Source organism: Pipistrellus hanaki (genome assembly GCF_964339955.1).
Source record: "Pipistrellus hanaki genome assembly, chromosome: 2".
Taxonomy (NCBI): domain Eukaryota; kingdom Metazoa; phylum Chordata; class Mammalia; order Chiroptera; family Vespertilionidae; genus Pipistrellus; species Pipistrellus hanaki.
The window spans coordinates 115,735,048-115,759,682 of record NC_140504.1 but is presented as its reverse complement, the minus strand read 5'-3'; the positions used below and the strand labels follow the sequence as shown (position 1 = coordinate 115,759,682).

The 24,635-nt window shown below is 48.1% G+C and overlaps 1 protein-coding gene across 1 annotated transcript; it reads left to right on the top strand.

Moving 5' to 3' along the window:
- Window positions 1-217: 217 nt before the first annotated feature.
- Window positions 218-8,260, top strand: NRN1 (neuritin 1). The gene is made up of 3 exons (XM_084876148.1): window positions 218-548; window positions 4,591-4,735; window positions 7,724-8,260. Exons 1-3 carry the CDS (start codon window positions 494-496, stop codon window positions 7,950-7,952), a joined length of 429 nt encoding a protein of 142 aa, XP_084732274.1. The 5' UTR covers window positions 218-493; the 3' UTR covers window positions 7,953-8,260.
- The last annotated feature ends 16,375 nt before the right edge of the window (window positions 8,261-24,635 follow it).

The window sequence follows — 24,635 nt, the reverse complement described above, 5'->3', positions numbered from 1 at the left end:
GTGCCCGCAGGGGTGAGGAATTGGTCACTCCAAGGCAAGATTTCCTTCGGATCGCAAATTAATTGTAGATATGTGATTAATTCCGGCTTCGGATGACTATAAATGGCGATTTTTCTATCAAGGTGTCGCTATTTTTTTTTTAATCATTCCGTGTCATCCCCCACGTCAGGCCTGCTCGTGGGCGTGCGGCTGTGCTTCCTCCGCCCCCTCCTAATGGAGTGAACCATTCCCAGCTCTTCCCCCTCTCTCCTTCAGTCTCTATCCGTGTGTGTGTGAGTGTGTGTGTGTCTCTCTCTCTTTCTCCCTCTGCTGCTCTCTCTCTCTCTCTCTCTCTTCCTTCTCTCCCTCTCTCTCCTCCCTCTGCTTTCCCGGTGCATAAAGTCTCCGTCGCTCCTGGAACTTGTTGGCAATGCCTATTTTTCAGCTTTCCCCCGCGTTCTCTAAACTAACTATTTAAAGGTCTGCGGTCGCAAATGGTTTGACTAAACGTAGGATGGGACTTAAGTTGAACGGCAGATATATTTCACTGATCCTCGCGGTGCAAATAGGTAAGTGGCCGCACAGCCGGACTCGCGCCGGGTGGCAGGAGGCTGCCGGCCGGCCAAGCCCGAGGCATCAAAGGGTCCGACTGGCCAGCAGCCGCCGGGTTGCGGAGAAGCCCCAAAGCCCCAAGGGTGGGGGCATCAATTCCTAGGGACTCGAAAGTCCGGGGTTGGGGTTTCCAAAAAAAGGAGAGAGACTTCCCAATGTTATCCAGGAAATGTGAGCATCCAGCCGGTTTAGGAGGGGATTTTTCTCCCGTTTTTAACGGAGAACACGTCCATTTTTTTTTTCTTCTTCTTCTTCCCTCTCTTGCTTAGACCAGGTTTTTATGTTCTGGGCAATGCATTGGTCCTTGCAATGTTGCAAGGTATTATTTTGAAGGGTGGAAAGGTGAATGCAGCAACAAGATGGCCAGGCAGCTAGAACTGGAAAGTTTATGTGCAGAAAACAGATATTCCGGGCCCAGTCTGCTGCATTTAGAACTTTGTCATACTCCCGCCACCCCACCCCCATGCCCTAGCTGCAGCATTAGCACTGGGCACTGCAGACCAGCTGGGGGTCAGCTTGAGAAGGATGTGGAACCCCAGGGTAGTATTTTAATGTGCTTGTCATTGAGGAGATTGAATACAGCCAAATATATGTGGATATGATTTTCTATAAACATTTGCCTGTTCCTTTCCTCATAGGCATCTGTATTTTTACATACAGGAAAGGGTTAAAAAGTGTTTGCAATAGGTTATGTTGGGTATTTGTTATTTTTTGTCTGTGTGTTTGGGATTGATTACAGATGGATTTATGTAGCCCCCATTTTATGTTAAGGAATGTTGAGTCCTAGTTAGGCTGCCATGGGGTTTTAAAAGTTCACATTTTCCATCCAGAATGAAGTTATGGAAGGGAGTATCAGAAAACCCCCTCCTCTCATGCGGGTCAGAGTATTAATTAAGGTGGCCTAAAAGTGAAAGTGAAGCTGATTGTTAAGACAACGGGCAAGAGAAAAATAGAAACTCTTCCAATGGGGTTTCTGGTGACAGAATATTGTTGACTTCTATCATTTCAGGCTGTAAATTTCTTTGCAGACAAATCCTTGCAGTATTGGGAGGGGGGGGGAGAGCTTTAGGGAATTGGTTTAGGGCAATAGATAAAATTAAAAATATTTTTCTTCATGAGAAATGTGAAGGGGACAGAGTTTGGAGTTATCTCTACAATAAAATGGATTCTTTGCAGTGGATTTTATGCATTTGACATGATTTTGAGTATCTGGTTTTTTGGGGGGGTTTTGCATGAATATTATGGGGATTTTAGAGAGTGGGGATGCAGGCTGTTGGCATTTTCCTTTAATTCTGAGAAATGACTTGATGTTTTGAATCTGGCTGTTTGAATCTTTGACATTAGTGCAGAGAACTGCAATAAAAAAATATTCCTAATTGCAGCCAATCCCTTAAATATTGGAAATAAATGAATGTGGAATTTTGAAATTAGCCTGCAAATGTTTAGCATCAGCACCTATTTTAATATGGGGGTTTTATTCGGAGAATGTTTGGTGTGTTTTCCCGGTGGAAAATACCCTGTCTGTGTGTTGGGGGTGGGAGGTAAAAAAGACAGCAATTGTGCATGCGGGTTGCGCTTGGAACACACCAACCTCAGCCCCAAAATGACCGTCTGTTGGCTGTGGGATTGAAATTGAGCAAATTTGTTCCCGAATGTCTGCCCTTTCCCGCACCAGAGCCTCTCGATCTTTATTAATTCATGTCTGGGAGCTTTCCCAAATCATTGACATTTGGCAAGAAAAGTGGGGGGTTGGGGAGTGAGGGGGAGGAAAGGGTGGTGAACACAAATTAAGACCCGGCTGGAGGAAGTTTGGAATGAATGAGAGGTCAAACGAATGAATGGACGGATGGAAAGGAGACAAGATGCAGACACCTGAGAACGGGGAAGAAGCCCGGCTGGCCGCCTTAGCCTCTCTGAAGTCCGGTTCAGAAACCACTGGGAGGGTCGCGCGGACTGCGACCTGCAAAACGCGTCCCGAGCACAAGCCAGCTAGAAACCAAGAAGTCTAGTTTTCAAAAAAGAAATGTTCACGACTTCTTATTTTACACATGCTCATACTCACACATGCGCGGTATGGAGGGTCTTCTCCGGCAGAGCCTGGAAAGATAACGTGACCGGAGAGCTTCCCGCCCCCAGCAAACCCCCAGATCCCCTTTAAAATGTTGTCAGTACGTTTTAAGGGCTACTTTTTTTGCTCTCGAGTTTTGGGGGTGGAGGTAAAGGATAAGGAGAGTCGGGGATTTGGTGGGAATGGATGGAGTGTATTTTATTTCGTGTCTTCGCTGCAATGCTGCATCCGTGGCGTGCATTATAAAGGACAACGGGTAGGATTTGTTTCATTGTGATCGTGTTCCTATGAGAACCAACATTCGTTATTCTCTCTCCGTTTTCTACTTGATATTGCAGTCGTATGGGCTTTTGACATTTCGCGTGACAGGGGCCGGGGTTGTTTGTCAAGGTTTACCTACAGCCTGAGCCGAGATCGAAGTTAACCTCAGCCCCTTCCCCAGAGCTTCCCTTTCCGGATTAGGGAGCACAAGGCCCGCCTTGCTTCTGTAGCAATTTGCAAACGGGACTCTAGGAGGCTGCTGCAGATTCGGTCACCTTCCCTCCTCTGCGGCTAGCGGGGCTCAAGGGGACCAGCGGCCTGGGGGGAGGGGGTGCGGTCCTCCCCCCAGACATTCACACACTAGCCTTAGCGGCGTGAACACTGTCCAGGATGAGGTCGGCGCTCAAGATCTTGGGCATTTTAGGCCAATTTCGATTCTGAGCGGATTCGCCTGTGCTTTCCCCTCCCCTCGCTCCCACGGCGAAGATCTGCGCTTCTTGCACGACCTCCTGGCGCCCGGAGTGTTTTTGGCCTTTCGCCACCGAACGTTTATCCGGGTTCTTTGGCCTTGGATAGGAGAGAAATGGCCAAGGCAGCGCGTCCGCGGTCTGGAGCCCGTCTCTGCCTCTCTCAGGTCTCGCACCGCAGGGTTTGACCGACCTGAGGCCAGGAGCCTGGGCCTCGAGCGGCCTGGGTCTCCTCCCCCTCCTCCGCCCGCACCGCGTCTCCTCCTGCCGCCCCGCCGCTCTCCCCGCCCCCGCTCTGGAGGGAGTCAGAGCTGAAGGCCCGGAGCCCCCAGCCGCAGCCACCCTGGCCTCCGCCGCAAGCCTGAGCCTGGGGAGGGAAGGTCCCATCCTGCTGCTGGCTGGACTGGTGACATTGGAGAGGCGGGAGGGGGAAAGAGTATGGGGGAAATTGAGGAAGCAGGGGGCCCAAGGCTCACGGATTTGGCCTTCACCGAGGTGACGCAGGGCCACCCGCACAGACACATTCATGACTCTGCAGGGCCCAGACTGCCTGGCCACTGTCACCTCGCCGGGTCCCAGGACGCCCAGGGGCGGCAGGGGCGTGAAGAATCTCACTGGGAGAACAGAGCGCAGGGTACTCTGGTGGCCGCGGGGGGCTTCCAGAGATTTCACTCATTTATTCAGCAATGTTGCTGAGCGCCCACCAAGGACTTGGGTGCCATGTCTAGGCTTTTCGCCTGGCGTAGCCTTTAGGTTCCACTGCGTGGCCCCATGCTGTGTCACCTCTACCCCTTCCTCTTCGCTCTCTGCGGTGAGACCCCTCGGTCACCTCAGAAAAGGCAGATTGCACTCCCAGAGCCGGACAGGCTTGCTGGGGAAGTGTGGGCAAACAAGGCGGGAGGAAGTAGAAAGAGAAAAATAAAGGAGGAAAGGGAGGTGAGAAGTGGACAGTAGAAACGGAAAAGACAGCGAGCGAGATGCTGGAGGAGCTGCAGGACAGGAAGAGCCTCACTATGGGCCACCCACACCTGCTCCCACAGGACAGTCTGCCCCAGGCGCCTGGTTGGGTGCAGGTCGTTCATTCTGGATCTCATCTTTCATTGGTCTTTAACTCTGGCTCAGAGTTGGAGGCAGACGGGATAGGCGGTGGGGCTGCAGAGCAGGATCTGGACGCTGCTGACCCATGTCCCCTCCTCCCCGCAGCGTACCTGGTGCAGGCCGTGAGAGCAGCGGGCAAGTGCGATGAGGTCTTTAAGGGCTTTTCAAACTGTTTGCTCAAGCTGGGCGAAAGCGTGGCCAACTACCCGCAGGGCCTGGACGACAAGACGAACATCAAGACCATGTGCACGTAAGTATCCTCCCTGGCCAGCTAGGCTCCCATTCTGGGTGCACTGCTGAGGTGGGAGATCCGCCCAGAGGAGAATTTGCCCATTCCCACCTCCTGGCTCCCACCCTGAGGCCTTGGCTGGGCCTCCGCTGCCCAAGGGGACGCTGTAGCCTGGAGTGGGCAGAGGAGGGTTGTTCTGCTGTGGCCCAGTCCGACAGAGGCTTGCTCACCCTCCCAGCAGAAAACAGGGCGAGGGGCAGGGAAAGCTGCTACCAATTTCTCCTTTTGGAGCTGTCTTCTTCAGTCTTCCTCAGTCTTTGCTTCTGAATGACAGGCCCGCCCAGTACCCTACAAAGAATAATAATTTTGGTTTCAGGGGAGGCATAGGTAATGATAAATTTGCCTAAAAGGAAAGTCTCGTCTATTTTGTCCATTTCCCCTGATCAAAACTCCCCTCAAGTACACATCAAGAAATCTGGAGTGTAGACTAGGGAGCACTGGGCCCCCTTCCTCCTTCTGGGAGAAAGGGTGAGAGAATATTTTGTTCCTCGCCAATGACTCTGCCCAAGAAGAACGTGTTCCGGGCATCCAGTGACTGCTGAGTTTATAGTAATTTGCTAGGTTTAGGCCCTCTGTGTTTTTTGTTTCCCTCTCTTGTTTGGTCTACATGTATTAACAGGCCAGGGCCCTTAAGGGTCCAAGGAGGGCCATGAAAGAGTTCATGGCCAGGCTCAGTGATATTTTAGCTGCTGCAAGCCCTAGAAATATACCTGGCCTCTGCAATAACACACACTATATTTTGTTTTTCAAAAACAGATGTGATACCTCTCTCCTTCATAATGACCCTTTCAATAAAGTCAAGGCAAGGGTATTCCTTGTACCCCAGAGGTTGGAATGACCATTTGCTGTACCACCTTTTTTATACTGTGAAGTTCTTCTCTCTAATTCTTGGGGACAGGGGATATATTTATTTAAATTATGAGTAATTAAACAGGGATCAATTTTGCTACACATTTTTGCAAATATCCAGATACCCACTAGGAAACACAGCAGCTAAGTGGCTGGTACCTTCCTATCAGGAAAGGGACAAATGCTTGGGTCTGGGATGCATACCTACCTATTGTAATTCCAAGTTTCTGGTGCTAGGTTAGAATACATCTATACATCATAAAAGGTTAAATATACTTTGTTATTCCAAGTTATTTGATTTTTTTTTTTTGCAAGATTTCCAGAAAAATGGAAATGAGGAAGGCCCCTCCCAGAGGTCACAGATCACAGCTGGGTGGAAGCTCCCACTGGGTTGGTGCACTGTGTGCTCCACAGCTCCCCTCAGTCCCTCCTGGACGGCAGTCCTTCTCCACGACTCTCTCCAGGAGGCTCTTGTTCCCATCTGGGAGTGCATAAAAAAGGAGGGATTTGGACTTCCTTTGGGAGGTGCAGTTATGCAGAGAACTCTTCCTCCACCTCTTAGGTTTCTCAAATCTTGCTATTGTTTTTTTTTTTTTTCCAATTGAGGAACCTAGAAGTCCTACATCCCAGAGCCCACAGTTCTTATAAATTAGACACTCTGGAAGGTCATTAGAGAACACCATGGCCCACGGCAATCCAACAAGCATTTTAACTTATTTGCCAGAAGATGGTGTGGGAGTGGAAATGAGGATAAATCATAGTGCCTGCCTTCAACGTGCTTACAGTCCAGGCTAGAAAGCAGAAGGAAGAGATAAGAGACAACACAATCAAACTGTGAGGTCTGCGGGCACTGGTGATCTGGTCTCAGGGCCCCTTGAGGTGGAAGCCAGCGGGAGTTACTGAGACACACAGATCGACCTGCACTGAAAGGAGACAGCGCCCCAGGAATCGATCACGGGTTGGAATTATATTTAGGCTTGGGATCTATTTTGGGTTTTCAGGAGAAAGGGGGACAATTAAGAAGGACAGGATGGATGAAGGTTGTGGGGGCGGGGCTAGGAACTGAGTCCTGTGGGAAGAAGGCGCTGAGGGAGGTGCCAGGCTCCGGAAGAGGCGGCAAAGGCGGACGAGGAGCCAGGGGTCACCAAGGTTGGCGACGTGAGGCCCCATGCCAGCCCTGGAGTCCTGCCCTGGGGGCTGGGCACCATCCTAAGTATCAAGTCCGAGGGGAAGACTGGGGCCAGGGAGAGAAGGGGTGAGACCAAGTGCGCAAGGGTGAGCACAGAGGTTGGCAAAAAGTAGGCTTTGAAAGCTGGCCCCGGGAGCTCGGGAACCCACACTCCCGGACCCGGGAAAGGGCGAGGTAAGCCGAGCCTCCTGACAGAATCTGAGCTGGGGGACTGGGGAGCAACGCGAGGAGCCACGGAGGACCGGAGCAAGTAAGGATGGGGAAGCAATGAGGAACTGAACGGAGGAAAACCGAGGGGAGATGGAAAGGAGGAAGACAAAGAAGGTTAGAGGGAAGAAAGGGAAAATAAAAGAACGGGAGACAAAAGGAAGGTAACGGGGAGAAAGAGGGCGAGGACCGGGGTGGGGTGGGGGTGGGCGAATAAGGCGGCGCCTGGAGGGAGAGAGACAGACGGGGAGGAGGGGTGGGAGGAGAAAGTGAGAAGCCCAGTGGGGAGGGCTGCGCCAGGAGCAAGTAACCCTTCTTGCAAGCTAAGAGGCATTAATGGGCGGCAGCTTGCAAGGCTTAGCACTGTTTTCCTAGCTTTCCCCGAGGAGGACGAGCAATCTGTTGGCGCAGGCCGAGGTGCCAGCTTGGCGCAGCCGGTGAGGCCCTGGCTCCTGGCTGCTGGGTCCCCGCCGGGCACCCGGGAGAGGGGAAGCCCTCTCCTCGGGCCGCAGCTGCTCTGGGTGGGCTGAGTCCGGCGAGGGCTGACCTCGCAGGACCCGGTGCCAGGGCGGTGGGGAGGAGGTAGGGAGGGGGCGCCCGCGGAGGCTGGTGGAGCCGAGAGCGCTGGGCGCACTGGCACAGGCCCCGTCCTCCCACGCGCCCCGAGTGAACCCGCTTCTTCTGTTTGTTCTGTTCCTCGCCAGATACTGGGAGGATTTCCACAGCTGCACGGTCACAGCCCTTACGGATTGCCAGGAAGGGGCGAAAGATATATGGGATAAACTGAGAAAAGAATCCAAAAACCTCAACATCCAAGGCAGCTTATTCGAACTCTGCGGCAGCGGCAACGGGGCGGCAGGGTCCCTGCTCCCTGCGCTCCCAGTGCTCCTGGCGTCTCTCTCCGCAGCTTTAGCGACCTGGCTTTCCTTCTGACCGCGGGGCCGGCTCCCCCCTCGCCCACCCACACTCACTCCATGCTCCCGGAAACGGAAAGGAAGATCCATTCGTTCGTTGGGGACCCTGTGATTCTCTGTGATGCTGAACACACTCATATAGGATTGTGGGAAATCTCGATTCTCTTTTATTTCGTTTGATCTCTTGTATTTCATTTGCCAAATGTTACCAATCAGTGAGCAAGCGAGCACAGCCAGAACCGGACCTCAGCTTTAGTCCCTCTTCACATAAAAAAATAAAAAATAAAAAATAAAAAAAAGAAAGCAAGCAAGCAAGAAAGAAAATAACCAACCCACCCCATTTTTAAAATTTTTTTATTTTTTGGCAAAAGAATCTCAGGAATGGCCCTGGGCCACCTACTATACTAATCATGTTACTACATGACCAATGACGGGCTCCTCCTTAGCCGGAAAGAGGAGAGGAGAAGGCCAGGGGAGTGATTCAGGAGAGATGTCCACAACGGAAGCATATGGTGAATAAGTCACGTTCCCATCTTTCTTCCACCGTATCTTGTTTTGATCATTTCCACCGCACATTTCTCCTCAAGAAAAGTGAAAGGGCAGGCTGCTGGCTTTGCGTTTTAAGGGTGAGAGGCAGAGAGGAAGAGAGCTGGGGACCTCTCGGGGTCCGGGTAAAGGCTGCCAGAGTGCTGCTCCAGCCACTGAGAGGTTCAGCTTTACCTGCTGTTCCTGACGCGTCTTTCCAAGCCTTTCTTTCCCTCCTCTCTTGTTTTCGCTGTTCCACACACAGTAATGCCCCAGTATCCACCGGTGTAGACCACAAGGGGGGAGTGTTCAATGTTAACCTAAAACATAGTTTAAAAAGAGTTTGACATAGAGAGCCTTGATTTTAAAAAGAGAGAGATGTAATTTAAAAAATTTATTATAAATTAAACTCAGCAAAAAAAAAAGATTTGCTACACAAAGTATAGAGAAGTATAAAATAAAGTTATTGTTTGAAATGGGGGTGTTGTCTGTTTCCTGTCCCAAGCCCGCTTTCTAGGCAGAGTTCTCAGAGGCGCCTGCAGGGACCCATGAAGCCAGGTGATCCATTCACCCCTTCGCCCGCCACTCAATCACCCATCATCTCAAGCAGACCCTCCCTCAACTCGGACATTGCTATTTCTCAGAAATCCCGTTTGCCCTAAGAAGAGAAATAATGAACTGGACAGCAGAGATCCTTTCTAGGTAAGTGTGGGCAAAGTGTGCGCGCTCCTCCGAGAAAGCGCGCGGACCGAGTGCCAGTGGCCGGACCTCGGCCCCTTCCCTGCGGGCCGGGCCCTGACCGCGATCGCCTCTTCCTCTGCGGCGGCCGGCGGCTCGCGAGGAACCGCCATTAAGGGCTCTCACCGAGGGGCCGGGAGGCTGTGGTCGCTGGCAGGGATCAGGTGAATCCTTTCATAATTAATATGACAGCTCAGCCGAAATGGCGAGGAGACAGGGCCCTATTGATCAGGCAGCAGAGCTGCTTCCACCTCTCCTATTTATAGGCCCCGCTCGGCCTTGCCTAGAAGTAAACATTCGAGAGTGAAGGAACAGGAGCTGAGGACACCGGGGCCGGGGCTGCGGGACTGCGGGACTGCGTGCTGGGGAGGGAGAACCCCATGCATGTCTGGATTCAATGAAATTGAAATCTGATTTCCTGGAGGAGAAGGTGCAGGTGGGAGGAGGCTGCGGGGTCCCCCGGGGTCCGGAGAGGGAGGGAGGGAAGTGGACGGTGGGAGGAGGCGGAGGGGGCTGCAGCGGGCTCCCGCGCTGTGGAGCCTGCGGGCCGCCGCCGGAGGGAGGGAGGGAGGGAGGCTCTGAAATGCAATGCGTAAACAATCGCTAGCGCGAAAGTTCATAAATCACACCCCGTAGGTCACAGCCCAATCTGCATTCCCCCCACGGATTGAATTCCTGCAACACATGAGCCCCAGCGCCCGGAGCGCTGGAAGCCGCGCGGACTCCCAATGGCAGCATCCATCACCGCGCCGCTCCACGCACGCGCCCCCCCCCCCCAAGCAGCTCCCCCCGCTTCCCTCCTCCTTCCACCCCGATTCCTAGGCAAACCCAAAGGGGATCCACGCACCGGGAAACTGGTTGTTTTGATCGTTTCGTTGCAGTGATTATTTTCAGTATTTCCCGTCTAAGGATATAAATAGGACTATTCTAACCCCAGCGAAACCCTGTAAATCAAGCTAAAATGCTTGAGCCCGTTTTAAATACGAATTATTAAATGAGGGGGCGTAGAACGAGGAGAAAGAGGGAGGGTCGTCTCCCGTCATTTTTGCCCGAATAGCGCGCCGCCCCCCATGGAAATCTCTCCCTCCGCAAACCCGGGAGTGCCGGTGCGCACAGCGAGGCCCCGTGTTGGCCCAAGAAAAGGCGCGCACCGTTCCCCTGGTTTCCAGGGGGGCGGGGAGGGCGGGAAAGACGTCGGGGACCCTGGGAGGACGCCCCTTCCCTCCCAGCGTGATCTTCGCACCCAGAAATCAATCTCCTTCCACTCCAGCCTTGAGGCGGGGCTGAGATGGGGCAGAGGCGACGAGGGGCGGGGATTGGGAGCGCCTCACCCCACAGGGTTCTTCTTCTGGAAGCCCTTCCTCCGGCGGCTCCTTCCGCCTCCCAGTTGGGTAGCCGCCCCACCTCTGCCAGGTCTTTCCACACCCCAACTCTGCCCAGGCCCAGATCGCCCGGGGGAGCCTGGAGAAAGCTAGGCGTCCTGCCGGGGCTCCCTCGCCCAGCCCTGTGCGGGGCCACGTTCATGCGCTGGGCGGCTGCCCAGGAGCGCTGGGCAGCCAGGATCAGAAATGCGGATGGAGAACTTTACTTCTTGTGGTGATTGTTTTAGGTTATTATCGCCCCGTCTTCGGCTGTAATTTGCTGTTTAGTCATGATGACATCTCCATATGTTAGTTGATGTTATTGTTTTTAAGCAGCAAAGCAGTAAGCTCAGAGCAATATTAACCAGGTGAACATGTGCTATCACTGAGAAATTGGGGGGAGAAGGGGGAACAGGCACCAAGGAAACCGTCATACCTGCCTCCGCCCAGGTCCGAGCAGTCTCCAGCTCTGCCCTAGGGCCTTCTGAGGTTGGGAAAGGGCCCCACTTTACTCCATCTTCTGCCGAGTGGGTGGATTCGAAACAGAAGTTAATTTGAGTGTAATGTTTGGTTATCCTGGGAGACAGCTCCATAGTCCCTTGAATGTCTCCAGGGCCCTTGGGAGGAGCTTGCAGGGAAGGAGGAGAGGGGAGAGAAGGATGGCTACATGGAAGGTGGAGAGTGGATGGGGGAGGAACAAATCCAGAGCAGAGTTAGTGGAGGGAGCTGAGGAAAACTTCTGGCTGGAGGTGGTAGAGCTGTGGAACTGATTTTCATTCAGGACTCTCACAGAAGCAGATGAGCACTAGGACCACCACGTAGATTCTCCTTCTGTAGGTCCAGAGATCCTTTCACTCCTGCCTGAGCCTCCAGGCCATAGGGGCATCTCTGCTGGGCAGGCCCAGCAGAAGCTAGGGGAAATCGGGTGGATGGGCCAGAAGAGGAACCCTTCCCAGGCCTACCTCCCTCTACACCCACCCTCCCACCTCCTTCCGCCCCAAAGCCATCAAACCCAGCAGAGGTGCCTCCCTGAAGGTCTTCAACCATTCTCACAGTCCCCCACTGCCCAAGGCTGGGCCCCATGGTCCCAGAGGAGCCCATTCTCTGGAACAGTCTGCAAGGGCCCTGTCCCCTAGGACCTGCAGGAAGGTGCACAGCCCCACTGACTCTTCCTCACCAACACCCACCCAGGAAACCAAAGCGATGCTTCTCTGGCCCCTTCTCCACGTTCAGAAATGAAGGGGGGAGGAGGGAGGTAGACCTAACGGGGGGGGGGGGGGGGGGGGGGGGGGAGGGAGGGGGGAGCAGTGTGGACACCAGCTGTGTTGCTCCCACAAGTCACTTGGTTCACCTGGGCCCCAGACCCAACACCTGGACTAAATGAACTGTGTTCAGTCCTACTGGGGGCAATCTCCCCACTTTAGCCTCACAGGGCAAGGAGGCTAACATTTCTGTCCAGATGGATCCTCTATAGAGTGATGGCTCAGGAGCCAGAGGATCCTGGTTACCAGCTGCTAAACATGGGTAGGTTACTTAACCCCTCTACACCTCAGTTTCTTGTTCTGTAAAATGGGATAACCATACCTACCTCATCAGGTTGTGCTTGTATCAAATGAGGCTCCATAGGTAAAGCACTTTCACACGGCATCCTGCTTACCCGATGTTAGGCATTATTGTTATTTCCTCCTGCCTCCACACAGGCTCAATATAAAGGCTCTCACTGAAGTCTCTAAAAAACCTCTTCCAAACAACCTGGAGCAGAGAATTCCTTAGGGCCTTTGCTACATTGGGGCAGTTTTTCTGTAGCGTCCAGCAGCTTCAGTTCCTCTTGCGACAGGCTACACAGCGCTGCACCCCGCTCTGGCCTTCTCAGAGAATGCTCTAGATAAGCTTTGAATTAAGTCAGTCATTGGGCAGTGATTGCGCCCAGACCCTGCCCAACCCCACCTGGAGCCACAGCCCAGGCCAGACCCTTGGCTTCTATTGCCTGCAGCCACCATTATGGAGTGATTGTCCTCCCAGCACTAACTGCACTCCTCCTGGAGCTTCCTCCAGCTGCTCCTCTCCCCCTCCCTCCCCCCTTCCTCACCACTTATATTAAATTCTCTCCCAAATATTAAAAAAATAATGGGTTTATTGTAACCTGCGAAGCAATACAATGTTACATAGTGGGGTGGTATTAGCCCAGCCTTCACTCCTTCCACACCTTTTCCCATGCTCATAAAAGCATGTGCTCATAGGGAAAGTGGGTTTTTTTGTTCGTTTCTATAAAATTATGATATATATTTCCCTTCTACCGGTACTTCAAAATCAGTAGCTAAACAAATAACTCCTTCTTTTAAATAGTTACACAATATTTCTCAGATGGCCCACCTATTAATGGACATTTCAGTTTTCCCAGTTATTTTGGGGGGTAGGGATGGGGTGAGGAACCTAAATGTCCATCAATGGGTGGAAAATATCGGGTCCTACAAATATTGCTGTAATAAATATTTCTGTTTAAACAACATATGTACTAGTATTTCTTCAATGGAATAGATTCCTCAAAGTTGGATTACTAAAAATGTATGTATATGTGCTTATTTTTAAAATGTAGGTGTGCTTTCCATTTGGAAAAAATAATTATTGTTGGATACTTTTCCCAAAGAGTGTATAGTGCCCACCACCACCTCCCCCGCTGCACCACCCTCCACCCCGCCCTGTCCCTCCTCCCACTTCCCGCCCTATTCAGCACTGGTAACCCTTTTTTTTGGCCCTGTCACCCAGTAGGTGGCTTTCTAGAAGGCCTGCCTTTCTGGATCCCTCTCCCCACCAGAGCTGCCTGAGGAGGTCCAGCTAGACTGTGGGTTCATCTCCCCAAAGCATGGACTTTTATGCAAAGTCCGAAGTAATTAGTCCTTAAAAACCCTGATATTCACCACTAATCTAACCCAGGAGCCTCCCAGGAGCGAGGTGCTGCGGTCTCTGGGAGAGTGATTGTGGTTGGCAGCAGAGATGGGGCTCCTGGGTCCCCCACCACTCCCACCGCTCCTGCCACTTCCATTGAGGCGCTTCCCTCAAGGCCAGAATGGCTCCGTGGGTCAGTACCAAGGCTGTGGTCTCCTGGCCCATCTGCAGTGGAGCGCAAGCAAAGGAAGGAGGCAGCAAAGGAAAAGAAAATCGCAGCCTCTAAGGCAGGGCAGCAAAGATGGCAGCTGCACTATTCTCTCTCTCTCCCAGTAAGACCCCGGGGCTTCCCGTTCAGAGAGAGTCGCAGGGAGGACTGACCATCTGTGGGGACTCCGTGTGCAGAGATCGGGTTATACTCTGTCTTCTCTCTCCCCAGCTTTATGCTCCCTAACTTAAAAAACAAACAAACACTTTTAGGGAGCACTTATTACACGTTAGGCTGTATGTTAAAGCTTTGTGAACATCACTCCATTTTCTGCACTCCTCTCTGTGGGAGATTGTATTACCCCCACTTTACAATAAGAAAGGAGTCAGTAACTAGCCCCACATCAGCAGGTCATAAAATGCAGAGATGAAATTTGAGCACTGATCTGCTTCAGGAATCACTTTGCTTGATATGTTACTATTCTGAGCCCAAAGAGAGATAGCACAAGTTTTAAAAAACAGCAACAAAGAAATGTAAATCCTATAAGCAAAATACAGTAATGGCCTCACTAGATAGCGCGCCCTAATCCCTGGAAACTTGAATGTGTTAGTTACATAAAAAAGGGGAGTTAAGACTGCAGATGGAATTAGTTTGCTCATAGTCTGACTTTAAAACAGGGAGGTTACCCTTAGGGCCCAGTATAATCACAAGGAACCTTAAAAGTGGGAGAAGGAGGCAGAGGAAGTCAGAGTGAGGGAATACAGCCAGGACTGACCTTTGTTGGCTTTGAAGACGGAGGAAAGGGCCCACAGGAATCTAGGCAGCCTCTGGCACAGTGGTTCCCAACCTTTTTTGGCCACGTCTGACCTAAGCATCTCTAAAACCCTGGTGCTCCCCCCATGTGACATAAAATTCTTATTCAAAAAGTGAACTCCTATTCACATGGAGGAAGCCTAAGAGGCCATTAACTTAGTCTAAACAAGTTTCCAAAGAACAAGGCATCCATGAAAGAGAAAAATAAAAGAATGACAGGTGAAGTACTGAGGAAGAAATCGCTAAGAAATTGTTAAAAAAATAATAATATAAAGTGATATAAAAGTAGCAAGTAAAGTTTCAAAACATATAATATAGAACTGAAATGCACAAATGTCACAATATATATTTATATACTGTATACGAGGCTCCTAGAACCATAAGAAATGCAAAAAAATGCACTGTTAATAACTCATTCTCGAATTGCCCCTCTTAAAAATCAAAATACGCCCTGACCAGTTTGGCTCAGTGGATAGAGCTTTGGCCTGCAGACTGAGGGGTCCCCGGGTTCCATTCCAGTCAAGGGCATGCATGTACCTTGGTTTCGGGCACATCCCCAGTAGGGGGCGTGCAGGAGGCAGCTGATGGGTCTTTCTCATTGATTTTTCTAACTCTCTATCCCCCTCCCTTCCTCTATGTAATAAAATCAATAAAATACATTTTAAAAAATCAAAATGCCCCCCTGTGGGGCGCGTGCCCCATGTTGGGAACCACTGCTTTAAAAACTGGAGAAACAAGGAAATGGATTCTTTCCTGGAGTCTTCGGGAAGGAATGAAGCCCAGTGATTTCAGCCCAGTGATACCCATGCCAGACTTTTGAGCTACAAAACTAACTGTAAGATAACAAATTTGCATTGTCTAAGCCACCAGGTTTGTGGAAATTTGTTATAGTGGCAAATAGAAAAATAATACAAATACTAATTTGAGCTGAGAAATGGATACATTACAAATATCCAGAGAGCCCCCTATTCAGGATGGTTTTTTGCTGGGTCTTCCAAAAGCCCTCCTGTGAGTATTTGGGGGGCAGGTGGCTGCTTCATATCAGCAGAAACAAAGATATTAGGGAATAAATTTTGAAAGCCAAGCAAACAAAAAAATTATGTTGCTGTTCTACAGTGTGTTGACATAGAAACTTTTAAAATTATTTTCTCCCCTTTTTTGCGCCCCTTTTGGCTGCAATCACCTCTCATTTGCTTCCTTTCCCTTTAGTAATTTAATAGACATGCAGGTGAGTTCCTTGGTTCTATCCTAGTCGTGGGCCTGCTTAGATATGAAAAGTTCATTGCTACAGTGATAGATGATTTAATGAAACATTCATGAAATGTATCACCAGGTAGTTATTCTTTTGATAAATCACAGCAACTAATATTAGCTACATACCTTATCACCTGGATGAATCATGTGTTGGATTGATTTTTTAATGGTGGTGGTATTTGCAACTTGTACATTACCCATGACACAAAAGGGAGTGGGTCCAATCTCCATGGAATTCCTGGAATGAATCACTTGCTGTGAGTATTAGAGGGAAGGAAGTGGGCATGAGGAACACAGGAAAAAGTCAAGCCAGACCAACCACAGACAGCCATTGCCTTCTGCAAGGAGAAAAACTCCTTAAAATTGTCCAACCCTGGTAAAGGGAGAAAAGGACACACTTGTCCATCTGGGTTAATCAAGTCACAAATTGCTTTGTTTACATGGAGACACCACGGTAGGAGTCTGTTCTTGATTAAGAAGTAAGAAAGGCTAAGCAAGCAAGCTGGTAGGGGATGGCAGACAGGTAATTAGCTTCAGCCTGACTGACAGTCCCATCGCCTCAGATGCCAGTTCCATGCAGCCTGGATCTCTCCTTTGCCTCAGAGGGGTATGCCAAGCACTGTGAAAAGTGGTCCTAGGACCCCCCAGTTCTTTGGGTGCCTCCTCAGGCTTTCGCCTGAAATATGTTGAATTGTGTTATCCCCTAGGCAGAGAGAGAAATCCCAAGCCAAGTGGTTCATTTAACTCCAGCTAAACACACATTCTTCCAAATAGGCAGCTTTGAAGGAGATAAAGAGCAGTAGGGCATTGGGAGGCACATCAAGGCCAAGCAAGCACTGCCAGCCAGCCTGCGGGCCAGCCGGGCCTCTCCGAGCTTTATCTGGACTCAGAAAGGTGAGGGGGCTGTCGGGTTCCTATCACCAGGCCTCTCCCCTTTCACAGAGCAACCTTTGGCAATGTACTTTCTCATGTAGCCATTCTTAAGCCCACTTTGTGCACATTTTCCTTCTCTTTGGAACATAATGCTGGCGGGGGCGGGGGTGGGGGGGCAGAGGGGGACTACATATCCTCAATTGCTTTGTTGATAGAACTTGTATATATTTTTTTTCTCTTTCTAACTAGCCCTTAGCACTTTCACAGTTAACAGAAAAGAAAAAGAAAAAAATGTCTGCCCAAATGTTTATTTTCAGGAATTGTTATAAATTCACAAACAAAATGTATTTATTCATGTATACCCACTTGCACCAACATTCATAATTACATATCCTTTAATTCATATGTTCTCTAATTCCTATGTTTTCTCTAAGACACTCAGAGATGCATACAGACTCAAATGCCCACCCACAGCCACTGCACTTGGGATCTTGATTGTTTTTTCTCTGTTTTGCTCTTGGATCTTGCCTCTTATCTACTGAATTGTCTTTGCCACCTTGTGTTTCATTCTCCAAATGCTCCTTCCCCTTCACTTACAAACATGCTCAAATCTCTTGTAGACTTAGAGGCAACCTCCTTCCTTTGTCCATCCCACTGTCCCCTCACTGCTGGCCCGCTTCTCCATCAAGCTCCTGGAACAGTGCCCAGCCCAAGGGAGACACTCAGTAAACACTGAAGAACATGTGAATGAAGTTTCCTCCGCCATCCTCCCCTCACTGCCCAGTCCCGGCACTGGAGCCAGGTTCTTCCTTACCAGTTGCAGACACTCCACTCTCACTGGCTGCCTCCTTTCCCCCATTTGTATTTTATGGATTCTATTTTTAAATTTACCAAGAATCTATATTCAGTGTAGGAAAATTAGCAACCGCAGGGGATTTCAAAAGAGAGAAATTAAAATAGCCATAAGTTCTTCAATCAGAAAATATGCATTTTGGTCTGATTGTTTCTAGTATTAACTCTCTCCTTTCTGCATGGGTGTGAATCATTGCTGAGTGATTCAGGCTTCCTGCATGGCACTGAAGACTCACAGGATGTGGTCCCATCTCATTTGCCAGATTCCTCGCCATGCACAGCCCTCCACACCCACACCCACCCACTGCAGCCATATTGAACCCTCTCCCTCCTTGAACTACACATCCTCTTCCCTATTTAACACCTTTGCCAGCTAAATACCTTGCACTTCCACACACTCACTTCCCTCAACCTGTGGAGATCCTACCCTTTCTCCAAGACCTGCTCAGGTTCAATCTTGCCTGACTCCCTACTGACCCTCTGGTCATAATTATTCGATTGTGCTTTTGTTGGCCCTTGTCGTTCTTCAGTTTGTATTATAATTAGTGATCTGTTTATCTGTTTTGTCTTTAGACCACAAGTTTCTTGAGATCAGGAACTATGTCTCATTAATCTTTGAATCTCCCACAATGCCTAACACTGTTCCTGATACAGATGTTTAGGAAATAAAGAACATCTCCAGCCCTTTCTGCCTCACACGTATGTAGTTGTACATTCTAATTTTCAAAGGATAAAGAAAGGTATTGTTGATGCAAACTCTTCCTGGGCTGCTTCTTGATAATGTCTTTTCTCTCCCAGAAACCCCTCCCTGACAGCCTAGGTGTTCATCCCTGGGAGAGTAGAGGCATAAGATCATTGGGTCCATGCTATAGAGTGCCTTACAGTGGTCAGAATCAAAAGAATAAATGTACTCATAGCAATGATGATAAAAGGGCACTAATGAGTGATAGCTAAAATAAGATGGTGGGAAGAGAAAAGAAGCAACACTCTTTACTACATCCTTTTCATGCCCCTCAAAACAACTTACTCAACATTTCATTAGTTTGTTATATTTTTTCATAAGCTACAGGAAATCTTGAAAGATTTGTATCCCTCTGCTTTTTCCCTCCTCACTCAACAAACTCTTGAAATCAATAACTTTCCTGTTTCCTTTTTGAAGAGAATTTTCCTTTTCTCATTGTCACTCAGATGATACACATCACCTCATGTAAGACAGTGGCTATCCAGTGGCAGCCAGCCTCCGAGTTGGCCTCCAACAAGTCTTGACTCCTGGCCTGAATGCCAGTGCATAGTCACTTTGCACAACAAACCTTGGCTGGCCCTGTGTAACCAATAAAATAGGAATGAAGTAATGATGGGTGACTTCCAAGGCTATGTCATAAACAGTATTGTAGCTTTCTTATTGGTCTCTTGGATTACTTTCTCTGGGGAAATAAGTTACCATCCGTGAAAATCCTTAAGCAGCTCCGTGGAGAAGCCAATGTAGAAATGAATGTGTCCTACTGCCAACAGACAGCACTGACTTGCTAGCTTCAAGTGAGCTACCTTAAAAAGTAGATTCCTTCACATGGAACAGATTGTGGAATCTCAGAGGGAAGACATGGGAGGATGAGTGGGTGAGAAGTGATCAACCAAAGAACTTGTATGTATAACCCATAGACACAGACAATAAGGTGGTGAAGGCCTGGAGCCGAGGGCAGGGGGCAAGTAAGAAGGGGGGGGGGGAAGGGGAGGAACATACGCAATACTTTCAACAATGAAGTTTTTTGTAAGTAGATCCTCTTGCTACAAACTGCAGATGATTGCGGCCTCAGCTGATACCTGACTGCAACTTCATGGAGATACCCAGCCAAGCTGCTTTCAAATGCCTTATCCACAGAAACCATGGGAAATAAAAAATGATTATTATCATTTAAGGAGGATTTGCTATGTAGCAATGGATAGCTAATAAAAGGAATCTGGTATTTTCTTTTGTTTTATTCTTCAGCATTTGTTCATTTGTCCATAAGTTCACATCAATTTTGATGCATTTTATTTGTGAGACATAAACAAAAAATGACTTTTTTAAACTATTGTATAGTGAATAGCAAAATATTTCAATCATACTTTAAACTATGATTATTATTAAGAGGTTTGGGAATCCTATCTAATAAAAAGAAAAAACAGGCAAATCAACCATACCTCTGCTACACCCACAGGTCATGCCCACCAGCCAATCAGGACTGAGTATGCAAATGAACCCAACCAAGATGGCAGTGGCCACAGAGTTGGAACAATCAGGCAGCTTGGGTTGCCCCAGTGAAGGAGGAAGTCAAGCTTCCCACCCACCGTGGCTGGCCTTGGACTCCACTCAAGGCTACAAAGTTTCAATTAGAGAAGATAAATAAATCCCTCCAAAATGGAGGCAGCCACGGAGCTGGAGAGAGCAGGAGGCTTGTGTTGCCCCCAGCTATGGAGGAAGCCAAGCTTCCTGCCTGCCCTGGCCTGCCCTGGCCTCTGCTCAAGGCTAAAAAGTTTCAATTATTGAAGATAAATATATCTCAAATACCAGAGCCTTGGTTTGGGTTGCCGGGGGCATGACTGGCCTGAAAACCACCACAAGCCCCTCACTCAGGCCTCCCCACATCCCAAGGGAACCCCCACCCTAATCCAGGACACCCTTCAGGGCAAATCAGCAAGCCCCAACCAGTGCACTAGATCTCTATCCTATCTAATAAAAGAGTAATATGCAAATTGACTATCACTCCAATACACAAGATGGCTGCCCCCATGTGTTCAAAGATGGCTTCCCCCATGTGGACACAAGAAGACTGCCACAAGATGACTAGCAGGGGAGGCCAGTTGGGAGGGGCCAGGCCTGCAGGAAAGAGCAGTTTGGGGTGACCAGGCCTGCAGGAAAGAGCAGTTGGGGGTAACCAGGCCTGAAGAGAAGGGCAGTTAGGAGCAATCAGGCTGGCAGGGGAGTGGTTAGGGGGTGATCAGGCTGGCAGGCAGAAGCAGTTAAGGGCAATCAGGAAGGCAGGCAGGTGAGAAGTTGGGAGCCAGCAGTCCTGGATTGTGAGAGGGATGTCCGACTGTAGGATGGGGCCTAAACGGGCAGTTGGACATTTTTCTAGGGGTCCCAGATTGGAGATGGTGCAGACTGGGCTGAGGGACATCCCCTCCCCCCCCCCCCCCCGCCTTTGCCCCTGTGCATGAATTTTATGCATCAGGTCTCTAGTATATAAAATAGTTTATAAATAAATGTCCAAACAGAAAAGTAGAAAACAGTGTAGATATTTTAAACAGAAGTAACTTAATATAAGAGATAAATTAAAATGTGTTACAGTCTAGATGAGCAAAGAGAAATAATTTTACCCAAAGATTAGTAGGAAACCACTGCAATGCTTAGTTCTAAAGGAGCAAAAGAGAAAATGGCTACCCAGAGCCCATGACTGCTGTGACACTGAAGCTGCTGTTGTACATCTAGAGACAGCCCAGAAGTTGAAGGGAAATGCTTGCTCAACTTTAATTCCACATTTCAATCTCTTGCTAAAGCCTTCCATTGACAGAAACTAACAGGAAGCAGTAGGCAAAGCCATCTGGGAAGTGTAATTTGCAAGCTTCCTGTTCTGTAAAGGGCAATGAGAAGCTGAGAGCTAATAGATATTAGTTGTCACTGGGAATAATAACAGAGATAATAGAAATAAAGATGTGCATATGTGACAAGGTTTTACTAAAAAATAAAATATCCAACAGCCCGTGTGGCATAATGGCTGACATCAACCTATGAACTAGAAGGTCACAGTTTGATTCCTGGTCAGGGCACATGCCCATGTTGCTGGCTCTATCCCCAGTAAGGGGACATGCAGAAAACAGCTGATAGATTATTATCTTTCTTCATTGATGTTTCTATCTCTCTCTCCCTCTCTCTTCCTCTCTGAAATCAATAAAATATATTAAAAAAATAAGATAAAATATTGAGCATATGGTAGTGGTCTGTGGTTAGAGAAAAAGTCATAAAAATTCAGGTGCTCCCACATCTATCTTTCAAGATATATTTTCAGCCCTGGCTGGTGTGGCTCTTTTGGTTGGAGCATCATTCCATACACTGAAAGGTTGTGGATTGATTTCTGGTTAGGTTATGGGTCTGATTATCAGGATGAGAAGGAGAAGGCAACCTAATGATATTTCTCTTCCCCTCTCTCTAAAATTAACTCTTCAGGTGAGGATTTTTTTTTTTAAGACACTCCAGTAGCTACAGATTTAAAACTCGAAACTCTTTAAAAAATATGCCACACAAAAGCATTTTTATTAACTGTAGAAGAGCACACTTCTCCAACTGTTTTCATTGTTAAATCATTTACTATCTCCACCCTGCCACATCTCCTATAAAGTTGGACCTACTGTGATCCTTTCTACTGATGAGCAAACTCAATTTCAGAGGAATTAAGTAACATATATCAGAGGAGTCAGGGTTTCAACATGGTAGCCTGGCTTCTCAGGTCTATGCTTAACCATTCCAGTGTATTATTCCTCATGCTTCCATCACTTCACCTGAAATCTGGGAGCTACTTGTTTCTGGTTGTACTGATGTCCCAAATATTCAGATTGATCATATTCAAAGGAACAAAAGACAAGACCTGTAAAAAAGAAAAATCCAACCACTGGGCTATGAGGCTAAGTTTGTCCAAACGTTGTCTCTGCTATAGTGCAACCTATGAATCTTACCTAATAATGGACAAACATGTAAATTGACCATACCTCCACTATGCCACCAGCCAATCAGGGAGTGATATGCAAATCAACTCAACAAAGGGTGGCAGTTAATTTGCATACACAGACACCAAATGACAGGGACCCCACCCCTGCTCTCTCAGGGCCTCTGGGTAGCATGGGAAGGCAGGGCTGGAACAGAAAGAGGCTGGGCTAGAGTGTAAAGGCAGTGCTGACAACCAGGGAAAGGAAAGCCCATTCTAGCATGAATCTTCATGCATTGGGTTTCTAAATTTTACATAATTAGAAAGACCACAGTTATTAAATTATCTGGAGCACTTGTTCTGAGTTTCTCTGACAGACCTTCTTTAGTCTGGAAATATCCAACACAAGCATAAAGGAGGGTTAATAATCAGGGAGGGTCTATAAATAGGAGGTCATGTACTGGGATAGTGATGCAAGTCCATGCAGAACGCTATACATGGCATGTTGTTTTCTGCCAGCCTGTATTCATGCAAAAACCTGACGCTGCTATTTCAACAAGTTTTTCTCTGTTTTTCCCTTTCCATAGAGAGGCAGATAGGAGGATGAGAATGGTTCTTCATAAATTTCATGCCAGCACCTATGACTACTTTAGTTTTTCATGTTTGGGGGATTTATCTTGTTTTCAACAGCTGGTGTTTTGTGCCATTTTGAAATAATCAGTGGCATGCTCATCATATCTGGAGAGAGATTAGACTAATAGAGGGGAGACCCACTGGTGGAACACGTCATGTAATAGCACCAGAACATTCCACCAACTACTATTATCTTCTGAAGATGCTATTTCTTCTTGGAGACCACATGCTTTCCCTACCTGTTAGGTCCAGCTGCTTTTAGAAGGAGCAGAAGGACAGCAGTGGAATGCATGGATTCTCAAACAATGTTAGGTTGCAGACAGCAGTCCATGAGTCCAGCTGAGTGTAATGCCAGGAGCACCAACACTTCTGAACTAATGCAAATGGCCTGTGGAGTGTAGAAAGGCAGGATCCACTTAACCAGGAGCTGTCACCAGGTTCCAGGGTCCCTGTGTGTTGGATTACACTGTACAAGTAGCCAGAATGAACCTAATTGCTGACATCTAGGAGGGGCATCTAAGAGGGACAACAGTGAGATGAAACTTACAAAGGATTACATAGATGAGTCTGTTGCCTCTACTTTAGTGCAACCCATGAATTATTTGATAATCAGAAAGGTCTAGTTATTTAATTGTCTGGCGCTCCTGTTCTGAGTTTTCATGCAATTTATGAAAAAAAAAGTTCATTGTTTTATTGCTCCCCTTTGCCTCACAGCCAGAGGAGAAAAAATGGTAAAAGGAAAAAAGAAAAATGACCTATTATTTTGATAGCCATGGCAAATTGTCATGTGATAGACACATGTGATAGCCATGTCATGTCATGTGATAGACACATGAGGAAAGAACAATTAATACAAAAAAATCTTTCTCTAAAAATAAGTGCCTATTTAAAAGAATATTTGTGTCTTCCTTTGTAAGTACAGAGCTGCTACAAATATATATATATATATATATATATATATATATATATATATATATATATATATATATATTTGCCACTGCCCTGCACCCCAGCAGGCATAAGCCATCTTTGCTTGCTCAAAGGACATGCAGTGTCTAAACTCTTCCCTCCAAACGTCCCAATCAAGGAGGTAACTCCAAAGTGCACACTTGCATGTCCTAAAGCAGCCTTTGTAGTTCCGTCTCTCTCCCTTCAGGTTCTTCTTACACTGTAACTGTCGGCATAAGAGCTCCAGGAGCTCACCGATGCAGACACGGAACCTAGAGCAACATTATGAAATGGGGTGAAAAACGCAGTCACAGATGCATGTCTGCCACAGCAAAGCAAAGCAAATAGAGGGGAGTACCCCTCAGGCTTTGGATCTTCACCATTTTTACAAAATATATGTCTCTACTCTACCCAACATCTGCCTTGTTTTTTGACCTCACTTCCTATCAGCTCTTTCTCTGCCCCGGATGTCACAAGCTTATCAGTTTTAATGTCTATGTACTCATATTTTCCTCTGCCTCTCCTCAAAAATCTTTGCATGAAAGGTCCCTTCCTCTCAGTTAGTTTCAACTTCAACATAACCTCTTCAGAGATACCTTCTCTGATCTTCCACTGCAAAATGATAGCCACCCTTTCTTGAAACCCTCCAAAGCAAACTATTGTATTGTCCGGTTATGTTTTATTTATAGCACTTAACATTTGGACAATTTAATAAATTCCTGTCTAACACGGTTGTATCCTCTAAGCTTGGATGCTCCAGGCAAAGCTGTGCCCTGGTCTTTGGGCACACAGATAATCTGTGTAGTTCTTTCCTTCTCAAAGATCCTGCACTTCACCCGAGCCTCCCCTCTGCTCCCAGTCCTGCATTTGCTTCTCTACAGTTCAATATCTAGATTTTATATTTACCACTGAGCTCAGAGCTCAGTCTCTCT